General features: G+C 48.2%; 1 protein-coding gene across 2 annotated transcripts in view; it reads left to right on the top strand.

Moving 5' to 3' along the window:
- lrp5 (low density lipoprotein receptor-related protein 5) overlaps positions 1 to 25,950 on the top strand; it is a 72,287-nt gene that overhangs the window by 12,905 nt on the left and 33,432 nt on the right. Inside the window, exons 2-7 of one of the 2 annotated variants that reach the window (XM_086207982.1) lie at positions 5,082 to 5,282; positions 5,791 to 6,007; positions 15,725 to 15,793; positions 16,438 to 16,566; positions 21,952 to 22,148; positions 22,243 to 22,374. In XM_086207982.1, coding sequence (XP_086064108.1) covers positions 5,082 to 5,282; positions 5,791 to 6,007; positions 15,725 to 15,793; positions 16,438 to 16,566; positions 21,952 to 22,148; positions 22,243 to 22,374 — 945 coding nt within the window. Of the gene's footprint in view, positions 1 to 5,081; positions 5,283 to 5,323; positions 5,557 to 5,790; positions 6,008 to 15,724; positions 15,794 to 16,437; positions 16,567 to 21,951; positions 22,149 to 22,242; positions 22,375 to 25,950 lie in introns of those variants that run through there. The other variant, XM_086207983.1, reaches the window with a different exon arrangement.

Below are 25,950 nucleotides of genomic sequence, written 5' to 3'. Positions count from 1 at the left end.
CTAAAAGGAGGTAAGGCCGAGATATTTGGTGACAGTGCTAAGGAGGAATGTAAGGAAGAGATTGATATCTTTTCCTGTTTGTGTTGCTGTGGTGTGAAACTGGAGGAGCTTCTCTGCCGTTTGGAGTGTGCGCTAGTCTGATGGAGGGAAGAGCAGAGACAAAGGGGAGGAGGTCACGCACACTCACAAAACACACACACGCGCGCGGATATGTCTGAGGATGTTACGTTCACCTCCAGAGACCACCCCTTTAACTTTACCCACTACTGTTTTACCTTTAACTTGAAAGTTTGCACACTAAAATATTGGTGAATCACCACAATTTGACGAGTTACTGTTCTCACAACATGGGGAAAACCAGTATGCACATACACATACACACACACACAAGGGTTGCAGAAATATGTTCCCTGCGTCACACACATTTTTCTTGTCCCAAATGGGAAGGTGTGAAGAAAATATCTTCCTTCCTTGCAACCCTTATTCACACACACACACACACACACACACACACACACACACATAAAGGGTTATGTTACTTTGCTCTAATAAGATGTAAAGTGAAGTGTCCTCCTACTAGAGCAGAACCATGTGTGTGTGTGTGTGTGTGTGTGTGTGTGTGTGTGTGTGAATGTGCGCGCGCGCGCTTGCGTGTGTACCTAAAAGGGTGCAAGTGAATACCGGAGCTTTATTTTGTTGTGGAAGTCACAATTAAAGTAGTCTGAAGGCAGTTAAAAGGGTTTATGTCCCAGAAAGTGGCCTAAATCAAAGACACACAAACATAGGCATACATAAACTCCATAGAGTGTTTAATTCAGCCTGAAATACCACCTGTCTTTAGAAAATTAAGGAATTCAAATGATCATTCTGGCAAACTAGTTACTATTCGCCATTTTAATAAGATTGTGTCATTCACGTGAATCGTATAGATCCGAGGATTTTGTTTTCAGGGGCAGGGCACGGTGCTCCGGTGCAATGGGCGATGGTAGTAACTCAATGGAATTTGACAAAGTGAGCTGTGGTACTTGTGATGTGTTACACCGTATTTGGTGACGCATCAGATACTCTGACATGCAGTCATGAAAAAGTGCTCAAATCTTTTTCTTCAGTAACAACATTACTTACATACCTATATCCCCAAAGGAAAAATCCTGCTTTTAAAGCCCTACGTCAATACTCTAGTAAAATTACTTAGTAAAGTAACTTGACTGTTCCTGTGTTACCCTACTTGGAAAGAGGAGCGAAACCTCTAAAGCTGACACCTGTCTGGAGTTGCACCGATGCAACTAGGAGCACTGGTTGCAGCAAGCGCTTTTGTCTAACACAAATGTCAGGTAGGGTTAGTTTAGACGTGAGAACCTTGTGTTTGAGAGTATGTACCATGAGAGGAGACTTGTGTTGTCACGATACTGGAGTTCACACTTCGATACAATATTTTGAAAAATATTGATATTCGATTCGATTTTCGATACCAAGCAACCACTCAGAATTTAGTGCAAAAATGTTTTTTATTTAAAGAAAAATAAAGAACTTTGTTCTTGAGGTACAGAACTTTTACAAGTTCTTCTTTCCACATTAACAGCATGCAAATAAGTTTGAATATATGTACCCTACTGTCGATGAGCTTCAGCTCGCGCTCGCTAACGAGACAGCACGTCAAAGTGAACAGCGATCGATGTGGTGACTCTCACCAACACTACTTCAAGTTCTGCTGTCACCAGCGTCTGGACCTCTAAACCTGCTCAGGTCCGGTGTCGGTCTGGGTGGAGCTTCGCTACCTTCGTCATGTTCGCTCCTTTTGTTCAGCTCTGTTGCATCTCTTGCATGTCGGCTTGCTGCTGTCCTTTGGCTTTCCTGGTTCATCCGACTCGAATCCAAAGAACCTCCAAACTGCACTTCCGCTGTTTTGTTGATTTATTAAAACTGGTTGGTCCTGCAGACGCCATCTCATGGCAGCTGACACACGTGGAGCGACGACGTGAAGAAAAACAACAGCCAGCGGTGTTTGTGTGAACGAGGCAGGAGGGGAGGGGCTGCTGCATGATGGCGTGTCTGTGTGTGTGTGTGTTTTGGCGGCGGCGGCACATGTCCAAGGAGGCAGGTAGAGTATCGATACTATTGAAAAGTCATTTAGTACCGTTTTTACTTTTCAAAATTGATATTTAATCAATAAATTGATATTTTTGACAACACTACAGGAGACAGCTTCCCCATCGGTTTCCATTGTATTTGAAAAATGTCTCTCCGAATTTGAGGCCTTATAAAATGCAAGACATGTAAGTTATATTAAAACTTTTAATAACGTTTGATCCCCAAAATGTCCTGAGTCATGTATTAAATTTTGGAAGTGATACCATACCTAGGAGGAGATAGCGTTGGTTTGGGGTGTGTAAATGTCCACATTTTGACGGTTTTGTCCATTTTGTGAACTTCCTTTTGGATTAAGTTCAGGTGTCAGTGTATGATTTGTGCATCTTGATGAGACGGATAAATCAGTGTTGGTTCTATTTGTGTACAACATTCCTAGGGGCAGTTATGGCCAGAAATGCATTTTCGTTTCCCGAGGTGGCGCTATTGCGTTAAGGTTGTTTTGGGGTTTTTTTTATTATTGAATTTTTTGTCAGACCGGATTTACATGCAAAATTTGGTGAGTTTTTGAGCGTGTTTAGGGGTCAATTTTAGCGTTAGTGTTTTGAGTGTGTTGCGCAAACTCAATAGGGTCTTCGCCCCTAAGGACCTTCGGGCTCAGGCCCTGATGGAGCGAGGTGCCTGTCACGGACTCAGTCAAAAGGTTGTGATTCTGAAATGATCAGACCAGCCAGTGGGTGGACGGTCCCACAGCACCGTATATCATTCTGTCTGTATCTGCGGTTCTTTATCTGTAACAACGTTACAAATAAGGATATCCTGATCACATTTTTTTGGATGAGTAATTGCTGATCCCGAATTTTTACCGATCTGATTTTTTTCTTTCCTTGAATAAACTGAATCCATTTGATTCAGCCTTTTCTCTCAGTGCATTGCAAAATAAATTGGATCGTTTGCTTCAATGGTCAATCCATGCTTTTCTTTTCCTTACCATTTTGTTTATTTTACAAATTCAAGAACACAGAAGATCCCATGCATGAATCCAGACTTTGTTGTAAATTTCCGGTATTGCTGTGCTCGTTATGAAGTGCCTAGATGGTGGCTCGTAGCATGGCTCCAAGAATTCCAAAAGCCGACGAAAGCCGTTGTTCTCCACCACGGAATGGACTGGTCATCTAAAGCAATAGACTCTGTGAGCCTTTGTGTAATCACCCTGGTCTTCTCTCCACCACAAGGAAGGTCTTTTCTTAAACTAGTGAGCAGGGTCTGCTGCTTCAGACCAGCTTTTGATTTGGTAGCAGCGCTGTATTCCTTATATTCAGCTTTGTGTTTCTTGAGATGCCGAATTAAATTAGTTGTGTTATAGGAAGCTCTGTTGCTGCCACCAAGTCAATTCATTAGCTTGCAGACTTTGCATTTTGCTGTGGGTCTGCATTCGTCTTCTAACTCGTAGAGTCGCCACACGGCTGACGTAGTTGTTTTGTTTACAAATGTGGAGATGTGCGGCCGGCAGAAATCTTCGACCTCAATACACCATAGAGAGCAGAAATACTGCGGGCTATAAATGTGTGATGTAATTGATATTTTTCAAGATCAGATCAGGGATTTTGAACGCAGATCAGCGGATTACCGATCTAATAAAATATACCAAGTCGGCATGCCGTTCCAGTCCAATTGATCGGATTGGGACATCCCAAATTACAATGCTAATTTGTTTCTTTGTAACCACTTCAGCATCACTGGTGACTGTCACTCACTAACTGTTTCAGCTTTTTAAATGGATAAAATTTCATTTCATTGCGGAGCTATTGTGCATTGATCCACGCGGGTCACCTGAGCCACACCCTTGTCCCTGGTGTTGTGTGTTACGCTGATCAAAAACACTTGGAAATCTCAGAATGATCCTCCGTGTTTTGGAACTTGTCATTAAGAATGTGAAGCTTAGTTGTGGTAATGCTGACCATGAAGTGATAATGGTATTCTCCCAGACAATCATCTGGACACCAACTATGAAAACACAAGTCCCTGATGGTTGAATGACTCATTTATTAAGTGGGAGAATGCCACAGTTCTTGGAAGACAGGGGACTTGTTGGGGACTGTGTCCAGAGGCAGTGTGTCTTAATGCTTAAGGGATTGCAGCCATCATGCTGAACTGTAGTGTAGCAGCTCTGCCACCCCATTGAGCCAAACCACAAGCTTCCCCAGAGGCACTGTGGTAGCTGCCATGACGGCTATACACACACACACACACACACACACACACACACACACACACACACACACACACACGTGTTTGTGTGACAAAGGCACACACGTCTGGGTTTGTGTGTGTAGAGGATGCAACGACATCAAAAGTCAGGGAGGATAAAACCTCGGACTGTAATGTTGTAGCTGTTGGTGAAACAACAGTGAGACACTGAACAGGACAGTTGGAGCAAAAAGGTACCAGAGGCTCATTTTGGCCTGGACGATGGCCAACAACATTCCAGTGGCTCCAATCACAGTTAGAGGTTCGAGGAACCAGGACGAGGTACCAGAGATCTAAATGTCCCTTTGTCTAATAAGATAGTGTCCCCAGCTGGACTGGGTCAACACCAGTCCCAGGACCAGCCAGGATCCTTCTCTTCTCTGGCTCCAGCCTGGTTACTCAGCTGCTTCCAGGGGGAGTGGCTCCTCATATGTTTGGTGTCCGGTTGTGTGTCACCTCAGTCTGACAGTGCTGCTCACCTGTCCGTCTCATAGCAAGTCACAAACCTTGTTCCCCTGTTCTCCCCGGGCAGTCGCAGTGTCTCTCACACACACACACACACACACACACACACACACACACACACACACACTCACACATACATACATTCATACACACGCCGATATGTTTCTTCTTGGCGGCAGTGTTTTCCCTCAGATACCCGTAAATGAAGTTGTACCAAGTAGTTGTAGAACTTTGGACATCTATTGCTGTGTGTAATGACAACCCTCACTCCTGTCCAGGCTCACCTCTCCTCCTCTTTGCCAACCGGCGTGACGTCCGACTGGTGGATGCCGAGGGTGTTCGTGGTGAGTCGGCTATTGTTGTTAGTGACCTGGAGGATGCAGCAGCAGTGGACTTCCTCTACGCCGAGGGCCTAATATTCTGGACCGATGTCAGTGAGGAGGCCATCAAACAGACACACTGGAATCAGTCATCCAACTGTAAGACTGTGTGTGTGTGTTTGTGTTTGTGTGTCTATTAATGGAACTCTCTAATCCTCAAACAATTCATCAAATAATATTTCAAGTATGATTTTGGCTTCCAATCATGGTAATCACAAGATTAAACAATTATGATGCTGCGTTCTGTTGATGAGCATCTGTCAATGCCTTTGTCTTGATTTGGACGTAGAGGAGCTGTCAGTCACAAAGAAGCTCTTTGATTGAAGGGATCCAGTGAAGAACAATCATCGAGCACCATGTCTCCTGCGTCAATGTGTGTAAAATTATGATGATGACAATTTAGCTGTTACAATGTTACTACTGTGTGCTGACATTTCTCTGTCAGAAAGTCAGTTTTATGTGTCTTGGTGGTTTGTCATAGCAAGAAACTTCTGATGCATCTGGACCAGAGTTTTTCCAGCAGTAACTGAGTGAGCTGAAAGTGTTTGGATGAGCAATATCTGCACTATCTTGTCATCATCTCCTTGTGCATGTTGTGTGGCTGCAGCCCTGAAGGAGGCACTAGGAACTGGCCAGACTGTGGTGGTGTCAGGGCTGGACAGTCCTGATGGGCTGGCCTGTGACTGGCTGGGTAGGAAACTCTACTGGACCGACTCGGAGACCAACCGGATTGAAGTGGCCAACTTGGATGGCTCCTCCAGGAAGGTTCTGTTTTGGATGGACCTGGACCAGCCCAGGGCAATCGCACTCAACCCTGCTCAACGGTAATGCACAGCACTATCCCTCCATCCATCCATCCATGTTCTCCCTCTTCTCCTGTTGAGGGTGGTGGGGGTGGAGCCTATCCCAGCAGCCTTCCCCCTGGACAGGTCACCAGTCCATGGCAGGGCCAACACATAGAGACAGACAACCATTGGCTCTCCCAGCCACGCCTACGGTCAATTTAGAGTCTGGATTAACCTGGTCCCCTCTTGATGTCTTTGGACTGTGGAGGAAGCTGGAGTACCAGAGAGAACCCAGCAGGAACAGGGAGAACATGGAGACTCACACAGAAAGACCCCGTGCTGCAGCCGGGGCTCCACCCACAACCCTCTTGCTGGGGGCCACAGTGAGGACCACTGCTCCACCAGGGTGCCTAGTGCACAACACACACCTGGAAAAGGGGACGTAACATCAGTGTTCACTAAGATAAGAATTGAAGGAGCAACTGAAGTACTCTGAGAGTACAGCCTCCATCTATACGGACTAGTAGTTACTGCATGTCTCTCCTGGCCAGTGTAGATTACTCTGTGAGGTGACGTGGGTCAGGTGGCAGAACAACCGGCCCTTGTCATTTGGCTATTTCCTTTTCAAGACTTGACACTATTATGATAATTAAAACCAGAGTGCTGCAAAGATGAGGTGTTTTTGTCGTCCTACAGGATGTTAGCATCTCCATGGGTAGCATGAGATTTCTTTATTGGATTTTCAATCATTTCTGAAACTAATCTATGTGACAAACAAAACTTTAGGAGATTGACATTTTGACATCTTTATACCCCTTCATGATATTCAGAGCATAAATGCAGCATTTTGAGGGTGGGGGGAGAATTCATCACAGCATCTCAACTACGCCCTTGTGTTTTGGTCCTCCTGGCGCTGATGCTGTGCAGTTGCTCTTGACACTTGTAAAAAGACACTAGATTGAAATCATAGTTTGGTTCTTGGTCCTTTTCTTTGCTGCTCACCTTCTATAATGGATCTGTCAGAGCTGAACAGGAGCTCCCAAAAAAGTCTGTTTTCAAATGTGCATTTTAGGTTTCCATAGACAATGAAAGGTGTGTCTGTTTGGAGGTGTTGGCATGACGATTGGTTGTGGTGTCGTGGAACTGTGGCGGGTGCAGGGAACGCAGGAGGTAGTGATTTCAAACACAGTGAGACATTCTCCTTGGTTGGAGTATCCGTACTGTACTGTCCAGATTTAATTACTAGCCCACCGTTCATCTGTCAGGTATCTGGAAACCAGCTAATTATCGTAGCTGTCAGAGCTGCTCGACTTGAGATCCAGGTTGAAATAACAAAACACTCCTCTTTCAGCCTGATGGCCTCATTTTCATACCACAGTCCAACATTTGTTTCTGGTATCACGTGACTGATGCACCTTTACAGGAGGAGTGCAAAGGTCAACAACACAAGCTACACACATGTTGACATCACGTAGCAGTCAAAGCTGAACTGTCCTGCTGCTGTTTTCACTGATCGCCACCTCTTATTTGTCAAGTCAATTTATTTGTATAGCGCCAAATCACAACAAAAGTTATCTCATGACACTTTACAGTAGAGCAGGTCTAGTACCACGCTCCTTCAATGAACCTCCACCCAACAATTCTCCATGGGCAAGCACATTCCGCAACAGCGGCGACGAAAACCTTCCTTTTAACAGGCAGGAACGTCAAGCAAATCCAGGCTCAATGGGGACGGCCTTCTGCTTTGACTGGTTGGTGGGAAAGAGCAGGAGAGCAGGACAGAGACAAAGACAGAGAATGGAGGAAGAAGCAGAAGGAAAGAGGGGGACAGAGATAAAGAGAGAGAGAAAAGGAAGAGACTGATGGACAGACGGGGACATGAGCAGGTGGAGCTACGGGTGGCAGCTGGAGCCTCTTCAGGTCTGGAGCCTCCTCCAGCAGCACCAGGATCTGGGATGAGGGGAGAAGAAGAGGAGTTAGTAACACGTATGAGGACAGGAGGAGGAGGGAGAAGCCCAGTGCATCATGGGAGATCCCAGCAGTCTGAGCCTAGAGCAGCAGATCTAAGGGCCAGCCTAAGCAGTCCTGACTATAAGCCTGATCAACAAGGAGGTCTTTAGTCTGCTCTTAAACATATAGAGGGGGTCTGGGTCCTGGACTGAAACTGGGGGACGGTTCCACAGCAGGGGAGCCTGATAGCTGAAGGCTCTGGCTCCATTCTACAGTTAGAACTCTAGGAACCAGCAGGAACCCTGCATCCTGGGAGTGAAGGGTTCTAGCTGGATCATAGGGGACTAGGAGCTCTGTCAGGGATGAAGGAGCCTGACTGTTGAGGACTTTGATGGTGGAAGAAGAATTTTAAATTCTGTTCTGAATCTGACAGGGAGCCATGCAGAGAAGCCAGTCCAGGAGAGACCTGGTCTCTGCTACCAGTTCTAGTCAACACACGGCAGCAGCTTTCTGGACCAGCTGGAGGGTCTTTAGGGACTTATTAGTCCAGCCTGGTAGGAGGGAGGTGCAGTAATCCAGCCTGGAAGTGACAAAAGCAGGGACTAGTTTTTCTGCATCTTCTTGAGCCAGGATGTGTCTGATCTTAGCGATGTTACGTAGATGGAAGAAGGCGTCCTGGAGGTTTGTTGAATGTGGGAGTTAAAGGATCCTGGTCAAAGAAAACTCCTAGGTTCCTTACAGTGGTGCTGGGGGCCAGGGTGGTGCCATCCGGGGTACCTGTCTCATCAGATCAGGTGGTCCTCAGGTGTTTGGGCCCAGCACAAGAACTTCAGTTTATCAGAGTTTAATAAAGGAAATGATGGTCCTCCATGTTTCCTGTCCTTCAGACAGGCCTCCAGTTCAGTCAGCTGGTTTGTTCCATGTGGATCATTGATGAGTTCAGCTGAGTGTCGTCTGCATAGCAGTGAACATTAATGGAGAGTTTCCTGATCATGTGACCTAGAGGAAGCAGGTACAGGGTGAAGAGGACTGGTCCAAGCACAGAGCCTTGTGGAACACCAGAACTGACTGTAGTGGTCTCAGAGGAACCATCATTAACTAGTACCAACTGAGATGACCTAGTAAATATGACCTGAACCAGTTTATTGTGGTTCCTTTAATACCAGTGACAGGTTCCAGTCTCTGTAGAAGGATATGGTGATCAATGGTATCAGAGCTGCACTGAGATCTAATCAGACCAGCACAGAGACCAGTTCCTCATCTGGTACCAGTAGGAGGTCACTGGTACCTTTGACTAGTTCTGTTTCTGTGCTCGGATGAACCTGGAACCTGACTGAATCCTCCAATCAGCTGTTGCTGTGGAGAAGTCACAGAGCTGTTTAGCAACTGCTTTCTCCAGAACCTTGGAGAGAAAAGGAAGATGTGATGTTGGTCTGTAGTTGGTAGAACTTCTGGATCCAGGCTTGTTTTTTGAGGAGGGTTTAATTCCTGCTACTTTAAAGGACTGTGGGACGGAACCAGATACCAGCGCCACATTGATCATATCTAAGAGGGAGGGGCTAACGAGGGGAGAGAGTCTTGGAGCAGCTTAGTTGGGATGGGGTCTAGGAGACAGGTGGAGGTTTAGAGGAGGACATTATTGAACTGAGCTCATGAAGGCTGATGGGAGAAAAACTATCCAAGTGTGTGTCTGGTCCTCCAGCTGCCTCTAAGGTTCTGGGTTCTAGGGGCCATGTTGTCAGCTGATGGCAGCAGGAGAAGAAGTTTCTCTCTAATCAGGAGAATTTTGTCATTAAAGAAGTCCATGAACTCTTTGCTTCCCAGGGAAACAGGACTACTTGGTTCAGTAGAGCTGTGGCTCTCTGTCAGTCTGGCTCCAGTACTGAAGAGGAACCTGGGTTGTTCTTGTGTTCCTCTATTAGTGCTGAGTAGTCGGCTGCTCTGGTTCTACCAAGGGCTTTCTTCTAGGTTCTAAGGCCATCTTGCCAGACTCCATGTGACTCCTCCAGTTTGGAGCAGCACCATCTTCTCTCCAGTTTCTGGTTTCTTGTTGAAGCTGTCAGGTTCCAGAACCGTACCAAGGTGCTTGTTTCCTTGGATTCATAGTTTTCTGTTTTAGTGGGCCAGTAGAGTCCAGAGTTGTTGCTAAGGTGCTGCTGCTCTATGATAAAATGATCAGTTTGGGAGGGACTAAGGTGGACAACAGCGCCCTCTGTTACAGTGGGACATGACACTGAATTTAGCACCAATGGAACCACTTCCTTAAATCCAGGTGTGGCCTGATCAGACAAACATCTGGAAACTACAGTTTTCCTGAGTGGAGTGTAGTTGATCAGTCCAAATTCCAAAGTGCTTGATTGGTGGTCTGATAAAAGCGTTCTGTGGAAACACAACCAGATGTTCAGCTTCAGTTCCACATGTTAGGAGGAGGTGGAGGTGTGGTTGTGTCAGTGAGGGGGTTCATGGACAGACTGATGGACACCAGTTGAGTCTAGAAGAGAGAGAAATGCAGTACCAGACTGTGGTTATCAACATCCTCATGAATACTGAAGTCTCCTCCAATCATGACTTGATCTGATTTAGAACTAAACTGATAGAAACTCTGAGAATTCAGATCAGAATCCAGAGTCAGGACCAGGAGGGCGGTCCTCAATAAATAAGAGAGGCTGTCGAGCCAGGGTCCGCAATAGGCGGAGGACCGCGGACCACCTCTTTTTGGACCCAGGGCAAAACAAACAACAAAACAAAACAAAAAAACACAGAACGCCACTCTGACTGACTGATTTGACGTTAGACTGGCTGAGAGAGAGAGAGAGAGAGAGAGAGAGTGTGTGTGTGTGTGTGTGTGTGTGTGTGTGAGTGTGTGTATGAGAGACACTTGCATTATGGGCTGTCATTCCCATGACAACGATGCGCTGATTGGCTGATATCTACGCAAACCGGCTGTCACACACCCTCTTCCTTCAGTGTGTCTTCTTTGCACGGCGCAGGCAGCGTCAACGTCTTTGCAGCAGGAGCGTTGCTCACACCCGGCACCTGACATCAAAATGGCAAGTCAGAGAAAGGTGGACACTGAAAATCGCCAATTTAATGACGCATGGACCTACAAATATATGTTTATCTTGCCTCCTTTGAGCACAAAGCCAATGTGTCTTTTGTGCGAAAGCACTGTTGCTCTGATAAAAAGTGAAAACACAAAACGCCATTATGAGAAGCGCCACCGTGATTTTGATAGAGATTTCCCCCCAAAATCAGAGCTACGAACAGATGAAATAAAAAAAGCTGAAGTCTTTTTAGGCTTCTCGCACGAAAATGACCTGGTGCATGACAGAACAGCAAAGGGCAACAGAGTGCTCCCTCAAAGTGGCCTGGATCAGGGTTAGCACAAGAATTAGTTCACCAAAGAACAGTATGAGGGTTTGGTTTGTTAATTTTGCTAAAAGGAAAAGGACACTTTGTTTTACTTTTGAGATGTATGTGAACATTAGAATTCCCAAGACACTTGATTCACCTTCAGTGAAAGTTGTTCCTGATTTATTTTTATCTTATTGAGTAATACTAAGTAAGAAAGAATATCAGTGTGATACTGAAAATAAATGTTTTTGTGCCTTCCAGTCACTCCTGATTATTACAGTACAGTACACCCAGCCTCAAACTACATAAAAACATACAAAAAAGGTCAAAATTTTTCGCCGCCATGCACACGCTGTGGACCAATGACTTACTCAAAATTTATTTTCTGGACCTTTTACATTTCTAATTGAGAACCCCAGCTGGAGAGTTTCCAGGCTGGAGGAGACAAACTGAGAATCAGGCTTTCAGATGAATGGAAACTTCTTCTGGTTTGGGATTTATTCCTAAACTGGTGTCAACAATGGCAGCAGCGCCACCTCCTGGGCCAGAGCCTGGAGGAATGTGAGTGTTCCTGTGACTGGAGGAGTGGATTCATTCAGACTAGCATCCTCATCGTCACCAGCCAGGTTTCAGTGAGACTCAGCAGGTCAACACAACTGTCAGGTATCACTTCATTCACTGGTTCAGTTTTCAGCCTCAGAGGTCTGATATTCAATCGTCCTCTAATTCTGATCTTCTGTTGAGTTAATTTAGTGGTTGAGTTAACTTTGATCAGGTTTTTCTGATTGACTCCTCTACAGTAGAACTGGAGTGAATAAACTGACATGGGGGACGGACACAGTCTCTATGGGGTGTGGGTGGGTAACGTCCCCCTAGTGGACGCCCAGAGAAGCGTGTAAGATGGCAGCTCTGCTTCCTGGGCTGAACTCTGGGTTCTCAGGGTTCTGGTTCTGTTATAAACTGGGCCATATTTCTAGAAATGAATGCCGTCCCTCCTAATCAGACCAGGTCTCCCCCAGAAAGTTTTCCAATGATCTATGAAGCCCACTTGGTTTGCTGGATGCCACCTTGACAGCCAGTGGTTGAACGACGACATGTGGCTAAACATGTGGTCGCTGGTCCGGTTAGGCAGGGGTCCAGAGACACCACGGGGTCCAACATCGTCTACGTAAATGTACACACTGAATCAATATAAATTTTTGTGACCCCCGACTGGCGTAGTCGGATGTCATTACTGCCGTCGTGAATAAAGATTTATCGTATTTACATTTACTTTTGGCCCGCAGTTTCAAATTTGACTCAACGTCGCCCTCTCTGGCCCCTGGAGTACACTTGATTGTGGTTGCCAGTGTCACTAATTTCACGTTTCTCAGAATGGAACTTCCAATTACCAGAGTGGTTTTCTCGGTGGGTGTGTCGCCGCGTGGGGAAAACCTGATAGAGACGTGAAGCGGTGGTTTGTCACTAACAGCAGGCTTCTGTTTAGGACGATGCTTCCTTCGGATAGTCACCCAGCCGCCCTGGTTTCTTGGCCCCTTGGGAGCTGCTGGGGGAGCGCTAGTCAGGACTAAGCTAAGCCGGTTCGCACCAGCTAACGTGAATGACTAGCTCTAGCGGCTAATTGTTAGGATCCATCGCTGCAGAGCCGCCGCAGGTCCAATTCAACCTCGCTAAGCCTCGCCTCCAACGCTACAAACAAACTACATTTAACGCACGTATCCGTACCACTAAAGGAGGCTGAGGAGGAACTGAACAGTGGCCCACTGAGCAGGAGAGAGGAGAGCGAGAGGGGGAAGCCATCGCTAGCTTAGAGTGGAGAGTTTACAGAAAGAAAGGCTGTCGCTACAAGACAGACGGTCTTTAAACTTAAGCCAAATAAAGCAAATAGATATGTAGTTTGGGCAGGAAATTAGTCAACGAATGAGGAATTAGCGGGGAGGATCACACTTTAGCTAGCACAGCAAGCAAAGCACTACGTTCAGCAATGCACAAACAGGAAGTGAGGTCACACGCTTACCGCAATGGAGGTAGAAGAGGGGCCTATAGGATATGATTCCTGGGGATCTCCCATGATGCACTGGGCTTCTCTCTCCCTCTCTCTCTTCTTCTCCCCTCATCCCAGATCCTGGTGCTGCTAGAGGAGGCTCCAGACCTGAAGAGGCTCCAGCTGCCACCCGTAGCTCCACCTGCTCACGTCCCCGTCTGTCCATCAGTCTCTCCTCCTTTCTCTCTCTCTTTATCTCTGTCCCTCTCTTTCCTTCTGTCTCTCTGTCTTCCTCCATTCTCTGTCTTTGTCTCCGTCCATCAGTCTCTCCTCCTTTCTCTCTCTCTTTATCTCTGTCCCTCTCTCTCCTTCTGTCTCTCTGTCTTCCTCCATTCTCTGTCTTTGTCGCTGTCTATCAGTCTTTCCTCCTTTCTCTCCCTCTTTATCTCTGTCTCTCTGTCTTCCTCCATTCTCTGTCTTTGTCTCTGTCCATCAGTCTCTCCTGTCTCTCTTTATCTCTGTCCCTCTCTCTCCTTCTGTCTCTCTGTCTTCCTCCATTCTCTGTCTTTGTCTCTGTCCATCAGTCTCTTCTCCTTTCTCTCCCTCTTTATCTCTGTCCCTCTCTTTCCTTCTGTCTCTCTGTCTTTCTCCATTCTCTGTCTTTGTCTCTGTCCATCAGTCTCTCCTCCTTTCTCCCCCTCTTTATCTCTGCCCCTCTCTTTCCTTCTGTCTCTCTGTCTTCCTCCATTCTCTGTCTTTGTCTCTGTCCATCAGTCTCTCCTCCTTTCCCTCTCTCTTTATCTCTGTCCCTCTCTCTCCTTCTGTCTCTCTGTCTTCCTCCATTCTCTGTCTTTGTCTCTATCCTTCACTCTCCTCCTTTCTCTCTCTCTTTATCTCCGTCCCTCTCTCTCCTTCTGTCTCCCTGTCTTCCTCCATTCTCTGTCTTTGTCTCTGTCCTGCTCTCCTGCTCTCTCTCCGTCCCCACTGATCCTGGATCTGCTCCACCTTCCTGCTGGTAAAGGAAGGTTCATTGAAGGAGGGAGGTGCTGGACCTGCTCTACTTGGACAGAGTCAGGACAGAACTTTGGTTGGGAGTTGGTGACACACAAATAAGCTGACCTGACTTGACTTGCGGCCAGCTGCCATTGCTGTCACTTTTCAGGCAGCAGACCCAACCAAATAAGGACTAGTTGTTGAATTCCACTACAACCTAAGCTAATAATTGAAGACCATCAGAAGCAAATTTTCAGTAAACAGGGTGACCTGAGTACTCCAGTTCTCCAGCAGGACTGGTTGCCGACCATCCACCGCTCACTGGGAGCAGACGTGTGTTGACATCAGTGTTTTTTTTGTCACGCTGGATGAAAACGAAAATGACGATGTCAGACCCCTTTTTCCATGACGATCATGAGACTAAGACGAACGTCACCATCGCCCTGTGAAGACTAAAATGTGACCAAATTGTACACATTTTCGTCTGACGAGAATGAGAGAAGACTAAATTGTTAGTTGGTGGACGATCAAAGTTTCAAAACATGCGTTTTTTTTCTGCCAAGTATAACACGTGTGCAATGTCATTCAAGAGCTCAAACATCAGAACGGAGCCAGCTGGAGCTGTTGGTCCTCATGGCCACGCCCCCATCATCAGTACACATGCAGGAAATGCAGAACAGAGGGATGATTGAAGCATAGCTTTCGTCTATGTTAGGCCAGCCCTATGATGCAGTTTCTTTTTTAAGCCTAAAGTTTTGTGGTGGTTCCACCTCCCCGTGGTGCAGAGAGCGCTTCCTAGTGCTACATGCTAACGCTAGAATGAACGGGGCTGCCAGGGCCGCTAATGTTGGCTGGTTTAAAGCAGCCTTCTATTAATCTAGCATGTTATGAATAAAACCCTGTCCATTTGTGGACGGGGGGCAGGTGGAGTGCTTTGACCCGTGTTTGTGGGACTGGGAAACACGGGAGTCCTCAGACCTGCTGCTGTTCCCTGTCTAAGCAACACACCTGGATGCTTTAACCAATAACAGCAGCTGAAGCCAACATGGAGGACACGAGGTCGTTCACATGGAAGTCAAGTGTGCTTTTATTTAGTTTATCCTATTTTATTGTGATACAATACTCCTATTGTGGGCCAGTGTGTTGTCTGCTTCTGCAACAAAATAATAAAAGTAAAATGTAGAGAGAAAAAGAGGGGAAACTCCCCTTTGAAGGTGGATCAGTTCAGTGCTTCATTCTAACACTGGAGTGGCCTCTTCAGTACACACACATCTTTGTTGAGAGGATCTTTGATATTTGACTGAAACCTTTGAGTTTTGGTCGACTAAAACTATCAAGGATAGAAGTGACTAACATGGGACTAGAACTAAGAAGCATTTAGTCCAAAGACTGAGACTGAGACTAAATCTAAAATGCCTGCCAACCCTGGTTGACATCATGTACTGACATCTTTCCGCTGTTCTCTTTTTCTTCAGCTACATGTATTGGACTGACTGGGGGGAGGAGCCCCGTATCGAGCGAGCCGGCATGGACAGCAGCAACAGGTACCATCACTCGTCAGCCCGGAAGCAAACCCACACTATTTGATATTCTGGAGTGTCCAGTGCAGGTGGACATGTAGGTGCAGTCTCTGCTCACCAGGTCTTTATTATTAGCCTACAACAAGTTCAATACAACTTTATTATTTATTTATTAGGGTCTAATATGTTTGCTCGTTTTAATTATATTTACTTGGGTATTTTTGGTTGTGGTTTTAATTGCAAATGTCAGGTGTTTGGTAGCTTGTCAGTGGGACACTCGCTGCATCCCTCACCGAAACCGAAGAACATCAGCGTCAGCAAGTCAAACCTCTTCATTCTCCACACCTTCTGAGGTTGGATGGACTCAAAGGTTCTTTCTTCTTTCTAGAACAGACTTTACCCAAAGGTTGTGCTACTTTGGGCCTGCTGAGTGTGCAGATAAGACAAAATGGACCCACAAAGGGGACGTGCAGCTGAGCTGGTGCTCCTGCTGCTGTTTCCACGTCATGACATGAGTTACTTCAAATGTAGGCCCTGAAGCCACCACCAGTCAAACACCTACAGGCAGCAGTCATGATGAAGACGACACGTCACACATGCTCGGCTGGTCAGATGTGTGCTTGAACTCGTGTTCCCTCTCCTGAGTTTCACGCTTCTGTCCCCAACAGAAAGGTGATCGTGAACGAAGACATTTACTGGCCCAACGGGCTGACCATCGACCTGCTGGAGCAGAAACTGTACTGGGCCGACGCCAAGCTCAGCTTCATCCACAGAGCCAACCTGGATGGGTCAGCCCGGTAAGAGCCTCCTGAGTGTGTGCCTGTGTGTGTGTGTGCCTGTGTGTGTGTGTGTGTGTGTGTGTGTGTGTGAGAGACCCCAGTGCCAGTGCTGTTATTGTATTGACCTGAATCGTTATTGGGGCCTGAGCCTGGAGGTCCTCCCTATTATGTTTGCTCGACACACTCGCCACTTCAAAAGTTAATTTGACCCGCTAAACACGCTCGAAAACTCACCAAATTTGGAACACACATCAGGTGAGGCAAAAAATTAAATGATTAAAAAAAACAAACATCGCTCTACTCAATAGCGTCACCCAGATACTCAAAAAACCACGCCACGGCCTGTAGGAATGTCCTACAGACATGGGACCAACACCGTGTTATTCGTCTCATCAAGACGGACAAATCATACACAGACACCCCTGACCAATTTGGACACGAATGTCCAATTTTGGACAATTTTGCGCCTGGAACAAACGCTATCTCCTCCTAGGGCGTTCATGGTATCACTTCCAAAACTTCATCCATGACTCTCCAAACTCTGCTGATTAAAATTTGTTAAAAGTTTTTATATGAATTACTGGGTTTGGATTTTACAAGCCCTCAAAGTGGGGGAGACACGTTTCACCTTCCAATGGAAGTCTATGGGGAGACGGTGTTCTCTCAGGTTCATACTGTCAAACAAACGCTTCTCACGTCGACACCATCCATCCCACAGCTCTACCAACCACACCACTGCATTCCTGACAAAAACCCCTCCAAGAACATGGTGTTCTGTGTCCCTCTGGACCAGCGTATGCAGACTTCTTCCTCTTGTCCCACTCCAGTCCTGGTGCTCCTCCTCTCTCTCCACTCTAGCACAGATCAGAGACAGAGCAGTGGGGGAGGGGTTCTTAAAGGGCCAGCTCTCAGCTCTGCTCTCCACTCTAGCACAGATCAAAGACAGAGCAGTGGGGGAGGGGTTCTTAAAGGGCCAGCTCTCAGCTCTGCTCTCACTCTAGCACAGATCAAAGACAGAGCAGTGGGGGAGGGGTTCTTAAAGGGCCAGCTCTCAGCTCTGCTCTCTCTCTAGCACAGATCAGAGACAGAGCAGTGGGGGAGGGGTTCTTAAAGGGCCAGCTCTCAGCTCTGCTCTCTCTCTAGCACAGATCAAAGACAGAGCAGTGGGGGAGGGGTTCTTAAAGGGCCAGCTCTCAGCTCTGCTCTCACTCTAGCACAGATCAAAGACAGAGCAGTGGGGAGGGGTTCTTAAAGGGCCAGCTCTCAGCTCTGCTCTCACTCTAGCACAGATCAAAGACAGAGCAGTGGGGAGGGGTTCTTAAAGGGCCAGCTCTCAGCTCTGCTCTCACTCTAGCACAGATCAAAGACAGAGCAGTGGGGGAGGGGTTCTTAAAGGGCCAGCTCTCAGCTCTGCTCTCACTCTAGCACAGATCAAAGACAGAGCAGTGGGGAGGGGTTCTTAAAGGGCCAGCTCTCAGCTCTGCTCTCACTCTAGCACAGATCAAAGACAGAGCAGTGGGGAGGGGTTCTTAAAGGGCCAGCTCTCAGCTCTGCTCTCACTCTAGCACAGATCAGAGACAGAGCAGTGGGGGAGGGGTTCTTAAAAGGCCAGCTCTCAGCTCTGCTCTCACTCTAGCACAGATCAAAGACAGAGCAGTGGGGGAGGGGTTCTTAAAGGGCCAGCTCTCAGCTCTGCTCTCACTCTAGCACAGATCAGAGACAGAGCAGTGGGGGAGGGGTTCTTAAAGGGCCAGCTCTCAGCTCTGCTCTCACTCCAGCACAGATCAGAGACAGAGCAGTGGGGGAGGGGTTCTTAAAGGGCCAGCTCTCAGCTCTGCTCTCACTCTAGCACAGATCAGAGACAGAGCAGTGGGGAGGGGTTCTTAAAGGGCCAGCTCTCAGCTCTGCTCTCCACTCTAGCACAGATCAAAGACAGAGCAGTGGGGGAGGGGTTCTTAAAGGGCCAGCTCTCAGCTCTGCTCTCACTCTAGCACAGATCAAAGACAGAGCAGTGGGGGAGGGGTTCTTAAAGGGCCAGCTCTCAGCTCTGCTCTCACTCTAGCACAGATCAAAGACAGAGCAGTGGGGGAGGGGTTCTTAAAGGGCCAGCTCTCAGCTCTGCTCTCACTCTAGCACAGATCAAAGACAGAGCAGTGGGGAGGGGTTCTTAAAGGGCCAGCTCTCAGCTCTGCTCTCACTCTAGCACAGATCAAAGACAGAGCAGTGGGGAGGGGTTCTTAAAGGGCCAGCTCTCAGCTCTGCTCTCACTCTAGCACAGATCAAAGACAGAGCAGTGGGGAGGGTTTCTTAAAGGGCCAGCTCTCAGCTCTGCTCTCACTCTAGCACAGATCAGAGACAGAGCAGTGGGGGAGGGGTTCTTAAAGGGCCAGCTCTCAGCTCTGCTCTCACTCTAGCACAGATCAGAGACAGAGCAGTGGGGGAGGGGTTCTTAAAGGGCCAGCTCTCAGCTCTGCTCTCACTCTCTGATCAGACTCAGGCTTCTAACTCCTCAACTACAAGGCCTCCACCCTGGACCAGGACACCCTGGGATTCAGGCCAGGGCTCAGGCCCTCACAACGCTGCTTGTTAGCTGAAGTAACTTCAGGCGAAGACCCTATTATGTTTGCTCTGCAGAGCAACACATTAGCAGCTCTAAAAACACTAAAAACACACACTAAACAGTGTTCCAGACCCCCCCAACACCCGTGAGGCAGCTCGTTATTGCTATTACTACTATTATTACTCGTAGTAGTCGTAGTCGTAGAACTGTTGTCAGGGTTATTGGTGCTGCCGCCCAAACTGTTCAAGTTCTGGATTTGATGGTTGGTTATAAAAAAATTGCACAAAAACTAAGAAAAATGCACTTCTAAAAACTCCTGTGAAGCTGCTGGTCCAAACATGTAATAACACTGAAGATGAGGAGAGTGAGGGAGGAGAGGGAGGCAGAGAGAGAAAAGAGGGAGGGAGAGAGAGAGAGAGAGGGAGGGAGACAGAGAGAGAGAGAGGGAGGGAGGGAGAGAGAGAGGGAGGGAGGCAGAGAGAGAGGGAGAGAGAGAGGGAGGGAGAGAGAGAGAGGGGGAGGGAGGCAGAGAGAGAGAGGGAGGGAGAGAGAGAGAGAGGGAGGCAGAGAGGGAGGGAGGGAGAGAGAGAGGGAGGGAGAGAGAGAGAGGGAGGGAGGGAGAGAGAGAGAGGGAGGGAGGCAGAGAGAGAGAGGGAGGGAGGCAGAGAGAGAAAGAGAGGGAGAGAGGCGGAGAGGGAGGGAGGCAGAGAGAGAGCGAGAGAGGGAGGCAGAGAGAGAGCGAGGGAGGGAGGGAGGGAGGCGGAGAGGGAGGGAGGGAGGCGGAGAGGGAGGGAGGGAAGGGGGTAGAGAGGCGGAGAGGGAGGGAGGGAGAGAGGCGGAGAGGGAGGGAGGCATAGAGAGAGCGTGGGAGGGAGGGAGGGAGAGAGGCGGAGAGGGAGGGAGGGAGAGAGGCGGAGAGGGAGGGAGGCGGAGAGGGAGGGAGGGAGAGAGGCGGAGAGGGAGGGAGGCAGAGAGGCGGAGAGGGAGGGAGGGAGAGAGGCGGAGAGGGAGGGAGGCAGAGAGGCGGAGAGGGAGGGAGGGAGAGAGGCGGAGAGGGAGGGAGGCAGAGAGAGGTCCAACACAAACAGTACTGTGGTATGAAGCCCCCCCCCCCCAGTTTTATCATACTGCCTGTTTTCATCCACCATGGATACTCTTCTCTCTCTCTCACACACACTCTGATTAAAGTAGATATTACATTTCTGAACTCTGATTGCAATAAATACTGAAATATGTACTGATTTATTGTACAAGCAGGATTCATCTTGAACTCCTTCAGAGAACATCAGAGGAACCAAGTCATCTCACGTTCCAGTGGGACTAACGACAGAACTCTGGTTCCGTCAGGTCGTCTCAGCGGGTTCATGGTCTTTGGGTGCTCGATCAGTCCGGGACTCCTCCACACTCAAACCTTTCTGAGGCTGTGAGCTCGATTGTACACAATCATATTAACTGAACACAGCAGGACGAGAGTGGCACACAACTCCCAAACATACATGACCTGTCCCTTCTCCGTGAAGCTTAGCGTGTGGCGGGAATGTTCCAGGCTGCTAATATGGTGGACGAGAGGCTAAATGGATCAGGCAGCTGGGATAATCAAACAGTCAGTCCTCAACAAATCAATATGCACACCTCTACACAAACAGACATGCACTAACAAACACACACACAAGTATACACACAAGCACACACACACAAGCACACACATGTGCGTGCACACACACAGGCGCACACACAAAAGCACACACACAGCACACTGAGTGCAGAGAGCCTTGAAATCTGGAGTTGGTTAAATTTGTTCCTTCTTTTTTTCCTTAACCACAGCTGGCAGGCACCTCTGGTTTTGACAGCACACACGCACACACACACACAAACACACACACACACACACACGAAAACATACACCTAAAAATTCTGATTGATGAAAGACTGTTTCTTGAGTATTGATATTCTAAATTCAAATTTCCTTTGATGCTGTGCCCGAGCATATTTATGAGTGCGTGTTTGTGTGTGTGTGTGTGTGTGTGTGTGCGCGCTCGCGTGTGTGTGAGTGTGTGAGTGTGTTTCCTCCCATAGTGGCTGTTAAGTGTGTTTCATAAAAGAAATACACACCCTCTATAGCATATCGACGACTTGCACGCACATACTTGCCCAGCGGATTGTTTGGACCGAAGCATCGAGAAACTACTCAATATTCAAGATCTTGTCTTAGTAGTCGACCTTTGACCTTCGTCTGTGCTATGTGGCACGGTCTCCATCACTCACGACCTTCACTCCGGTATTTGGTCACTACTAAGTGGGGCTTGGGGGCTAAATGTGGGCCACCAGATGAAAAGAAAAAAAAACGTCAATCACAATAACAAGTTAACAATGGAAAGTTATCAGAGAATCGAGCTCCTCGACCTGCTCCTCCTCCGATGGGATCATGTCACTCCAAATCACAAATGATATTTCATATTTTTTTGCAGTCAGTAGTCTGCTGATGAAACTAGTGGCCAGTGCAGCTGGCTCAAGTACCTTGAAACTATGAGTGTGAACTGAAATGGTATCGTGGCCGCTTGAACTTCTTGTGTGTAGCGAATTGCTCTGTTTTCACAAGAATAATCCAATTGAATCCTAAATAACGAGACACAAACTTAGCATCCCTCTAAAGTCGTCAAATCGTATTCACACATCTGCTCGACTAGGCTTTACTCATACATGGAACAAAACCTGTTTCAGCTGTGGAATCTTAAAACTTGCTTTCTGTAGTGGACTTGCCGGGTCACATCAGACTCATCGGTGCTGGTTAGACGTGCAGTCTGCTTGTCGTCTAACAATCTTGTTGTCATGTTGTCTGGCAGTGAAACGGTGGTGGAGGGAACCCTGACACATCCCTTTGCGCTGACCTTGTCTGAGGAGACCTTATACTGGACCGACTGGCAGACCCGTTCCATCCATGCCTGCAACAAACACAGTGGAGACAAAACCAGTGAGATTCTGAGTGGGATCTACTCTCCCATGGATATCCAGGTCCTGGAGTCCTACCGACAGCCTTATAGTGAGAATATTCTCTGCACCAGCCGACTGTGACCAGCTGCTGTCAAACTCATCGTCCTCAGTTTCATCTCTTGTGTTTTTTCCTGTGGTTGCAGTCCAGACACCCTGCGGTCAGAGCAATGGCGGCTGCAGTCATCTCTGCCTCCTCTCTCCGCTCCAGCCGTTCTACAGTTGTGCCTGTCCCACCGGAGTCCAGCTGAAACCAGATAACAAGACCTGCAAACCAGGTCTGAACCCTTCGAACACCGTTAGCACCACACACACAGCTGCATCCATCTCTGAGACGCAGTTGGGGTCAGGCAGTGCTTATCCAGGTGAGCAGAGAATGAAACTGACATGAAACCTTGAAACAGCCTGAAACTCCACAAGAACTCAACTACTGATACAATTGTGCACCAAAATTAGTTTGTATTCCATTAAAAGAAAATCCCACTAAATGCAGACGCCTGAGTTTTTAATTGGTCTCAGAGAGCTACCGGCTAAAAGCATCACATTCTGTGTGTTGAGACGATAAAGCTCACGAGTAGTCAGCTGTGCTTTGCTAGGCAGGTGACAGGTGTGTGTTTGTTTGTAGGTAACAATTGTCATAGCATTAGCACAGGCTTTGGAAAAGGGCTGAAAAGGAACGTCCTCAGCAGCGGATGACATTTCCTTCACCGCTGAAGCTGATGAATAAACGAGACAGCTGCGAGTGAGTGTTGGGGGCTTTTCAGTATGAAAGACTGAACCTCCCTCCTAGTAGAGCAGGACTAGAACCTCCCTACTAGTAGAGCAGGTGTAGAACCTCCCTCCGAGTATAGCAGGAGTAGAGCAGCAGCAGAACCTCCCTCCTAGTAGAGCAGGTGTAGAACCTCCCTCCTAGTAGAGCAGGAGTAGAACCTCCCTCCTAGTAGAGCAGGTGTAGAACCTCTCTCCTAGTGGAGCAGGAGTAGAGCAGCAGTAGAACCTCCCTCCTAGTAGAGCAGGAGTAGAACCTCCCTCCTAGTAGAGCAGGAGTAGAACCTCCCTCCTAGTAGAGCAGGTGTAGAACCTCTCTCCTAGTGGAGCAGGAGTAGTGCAGCAGTAGAACCTCCCTCCTAGTAGAGCAGGAGTAGAACCTCCCTCCTAGTGGAGCAGGAGTAGAACCTCCCTCCTAGTAGAGCAGGTGTAGAACCTCTCTCCTAGTGGAGCAGGAGTAGAGCAGCAGTAGAACCTCCCTCCTAGTAGAGCAGGTGTAGAACCTCCCTCCTAGTGGAGCAGGAGTAGAGCAGGAGTAGAACCTCCTTCCTAGTAGAACAGGACTAGAACCTGCCTCCTAGTAGAGCAGGTGTAGAACCTCCCTCCTAGCAGAGCAGGTGTAGAACCTCCCTCCTAGTAGAGCAGGAGTAAAATCTCCCTCCTAGTAGAGCAGGAGTAGAACCTCCCTCCTAGTAGAGCAGGACTAGAACCTCCCTCCTAGTAGAGCAGGACTAGAACCTCCCTCCTAGTAGAGCAGGTGTAGAACCTCCCTCCTAGTAGAGCAGGACTAGAACCTGCCTCCTAGTAGAGCAGGACTAGAACCTCCCTCCTATTAGAGCAGGAGAAGAACCTCCCTCGTAGTAGAGCAGGACTAGAACCTCCCTACTAGTAGAGCAGGTGTAGAACCTCCCTCCTAGTATAACAGGAGTAGAGCAGCAGCAGAACCTCCCTCCTAGTAGAGCAGGTGTAGAACCACCCTCCTAGTAGAGCAGGTGTAGAACCTCCCTCCTAGTATAGCAGGAGTAGAGCAGCAGCAGAACCTCCCTCCTAGTAGAGCAGGTGTAGAACCTCCCTCCTAGTAGAGCAGGAGTAAAATCTCCCTCCTAGTAGAGCAGGAGTAGAACCTCCCTCCTAGTAGAGCAGGAGTAGAACCTCCCTCCTCGTAGAGCAGGACTAGAACCTCCCTCCTAGTAGAGCAGGTGTAGAACCTCCCTCCTAGTAGAGCAGGTGTAGAACCTCCCTCCTAGTAGAGCAGGACTAGAACCTGCCTCCTAGTAGAGCAGGACTAGAACCTCCCTCCTAGTAGAGCAGGTGTAGAACCTCCCTCCTATTAGAGCAGGAGAAGAACCTCCCTCGTAGTAGAGCAGGACTAGAACCTCCCTACTAGTAGAGCAGGTGTAGAACCTCCCTCCTAGTATAACAGGAGTAGAGCAGCAGCAGAACCTCCCTCCTAGTAGAGCAGGTGTAGAACCACCCTCCTAGTAGAGCAGGTGTAGAACCTCCCTCCTAGTATAGCAGGAGTAGAGCAGCAGCAGAACCTCCCTCCTAGTAGAGCAGGTGTAGAACCTCCCTCCTTGTAGAGCAGGTGTAGAACCTCCCTCCTAGTAGAGCAGGTGTAGAACCTCCCTCTTAGTAGAGCAGGTGTAGAACCTCCCTCTTAGTAGAGCAGGTGTAGAACCTCGCTCCTAGTAGAGCAGGTGTAGAACCTCTCTCCTAGTAGAGCAGGAGTAGAGCAGCAGTAGAACCTCCCTCGCAGTAGAGCAGGACTAGAACCTCCCTCCTAGTAGAGCAGGTGTAGAACCTCCCTCCTAGTAGAGCAGGAGTCGAACCTCCCTCCTAGTAGAGCAGGAGTAGAACCTCCCTCCTAGTGGAGCAGGACTAGAACCTCCCTCCTAGTGGAGCAGGTGTAGAACCTCCCTCCTAATAGAGTAGGAGTACAATCTCCCTCCTAGTAGAGCAGGGGTAGAACCTCCCCCTCGTAGAACAGGATTATAACCTCCCTCCTAGTAGAGCAGGTGTAGAACCTCCCTCCTAGTAGAGCAGGTGTAGAACCTCCCTCCTAATAGAGGAGGACTAGAACCTCCCTCCTAGTAGAGCAGGACTAGAACCTCCCTCCTAGTAGAGCAGGTGTAGAACCTCCCTCCTATTAGAGCAGGAGTAGAACCTCCCTCCTAGTAGAGCAGGACTAGAACCTCCCTCCTAGTAGAGCAGGAGTAGAACCTCCCTCCTAGTAGAGCAGGACTAGAACCTCCCTCCTAGTAGAGCAGGGGTAGAACCTCCCTCCTCATAGAACAGGACTAGAACCTCCCTCCTAGTAGAGCAGTTGTAGAACCTCCCTCCTAGTAGAGCAGGACTAGAACCTCCCTCCTCGTAGAACACAAGTAGAACCTCCCTCATAGTAGAGCAGGACTAGAACCTCCCTCCTAGTAGAGCAGGATTTAGGACCTCCTTCCGAGTAGAGCAGGGGTAGAACCTCCCTCCTCGTACAACAGGACTAGAACCTCCCTCCTAGTAGAGCAGGTGTAGAACCTCCCTCCTAGTAGAGCAGGGGTAGAACCTCCTTCCTTGTAGAGCACGTGCTTCCTTCTTCTACTGTTATTAACATTTCCATGTTTCCTACATTCTGTGTTATAAACTGTTTTCTTCTCTGTACCAACATCTCCTGCACGTCTGTCCCTCCTGGTGAGGGATCCTCCTCCCCTCCTCACCCCGAGGTTTCTCCCATTTTTCCCTTTTAAAGGTTTTCTATGGAGTTTCTCCTCAGTCGATGTGAGGCTCTGAGGGCAGAGGATGTTGTTATGATGCCATGAAGCCTGGAGACAAACTGGTGGGGAAAACAGGCTACAAAGAAAACTGCCTTGCCTTTCCTTGTAGAACCTCCCTCCTAGTGGAGCAGGTGTAGAACCTCCCTCCTTGTAGAGCAGGACTAGAACCTCCCTCCTAGTAGAGCAAGGGTAGAAAACTCCCTCCAAAAGAGAGGGACAGAAAGGGGGAAAGAATGATGGGCAGACAGGGACATGAACAGGCTGGAAGGAGAAAAACGTCCTCCAACAACAACAACACTAACAACAACTAGCTACCAGTAA

The sequence above is a fragment of the Aulostomus chinensis genome, chromosome 7, assembly GCF_037954235.1.
Source record: "Aulostomus chinensis isolate RoL2024-O1b breed Wild chromosome 7, RoL_Achi_v1.0, whole genome shotgun sequence".
NCBI lineage: Eukaryota > Metazoa > Chordata > Actinopteri > Syngnathiformes > Aulostomidae > Aulostomus > Aulostomus chinensis.
This window is presented reverse-complemented; position numbering and strand designations above follow the sequence as displayed.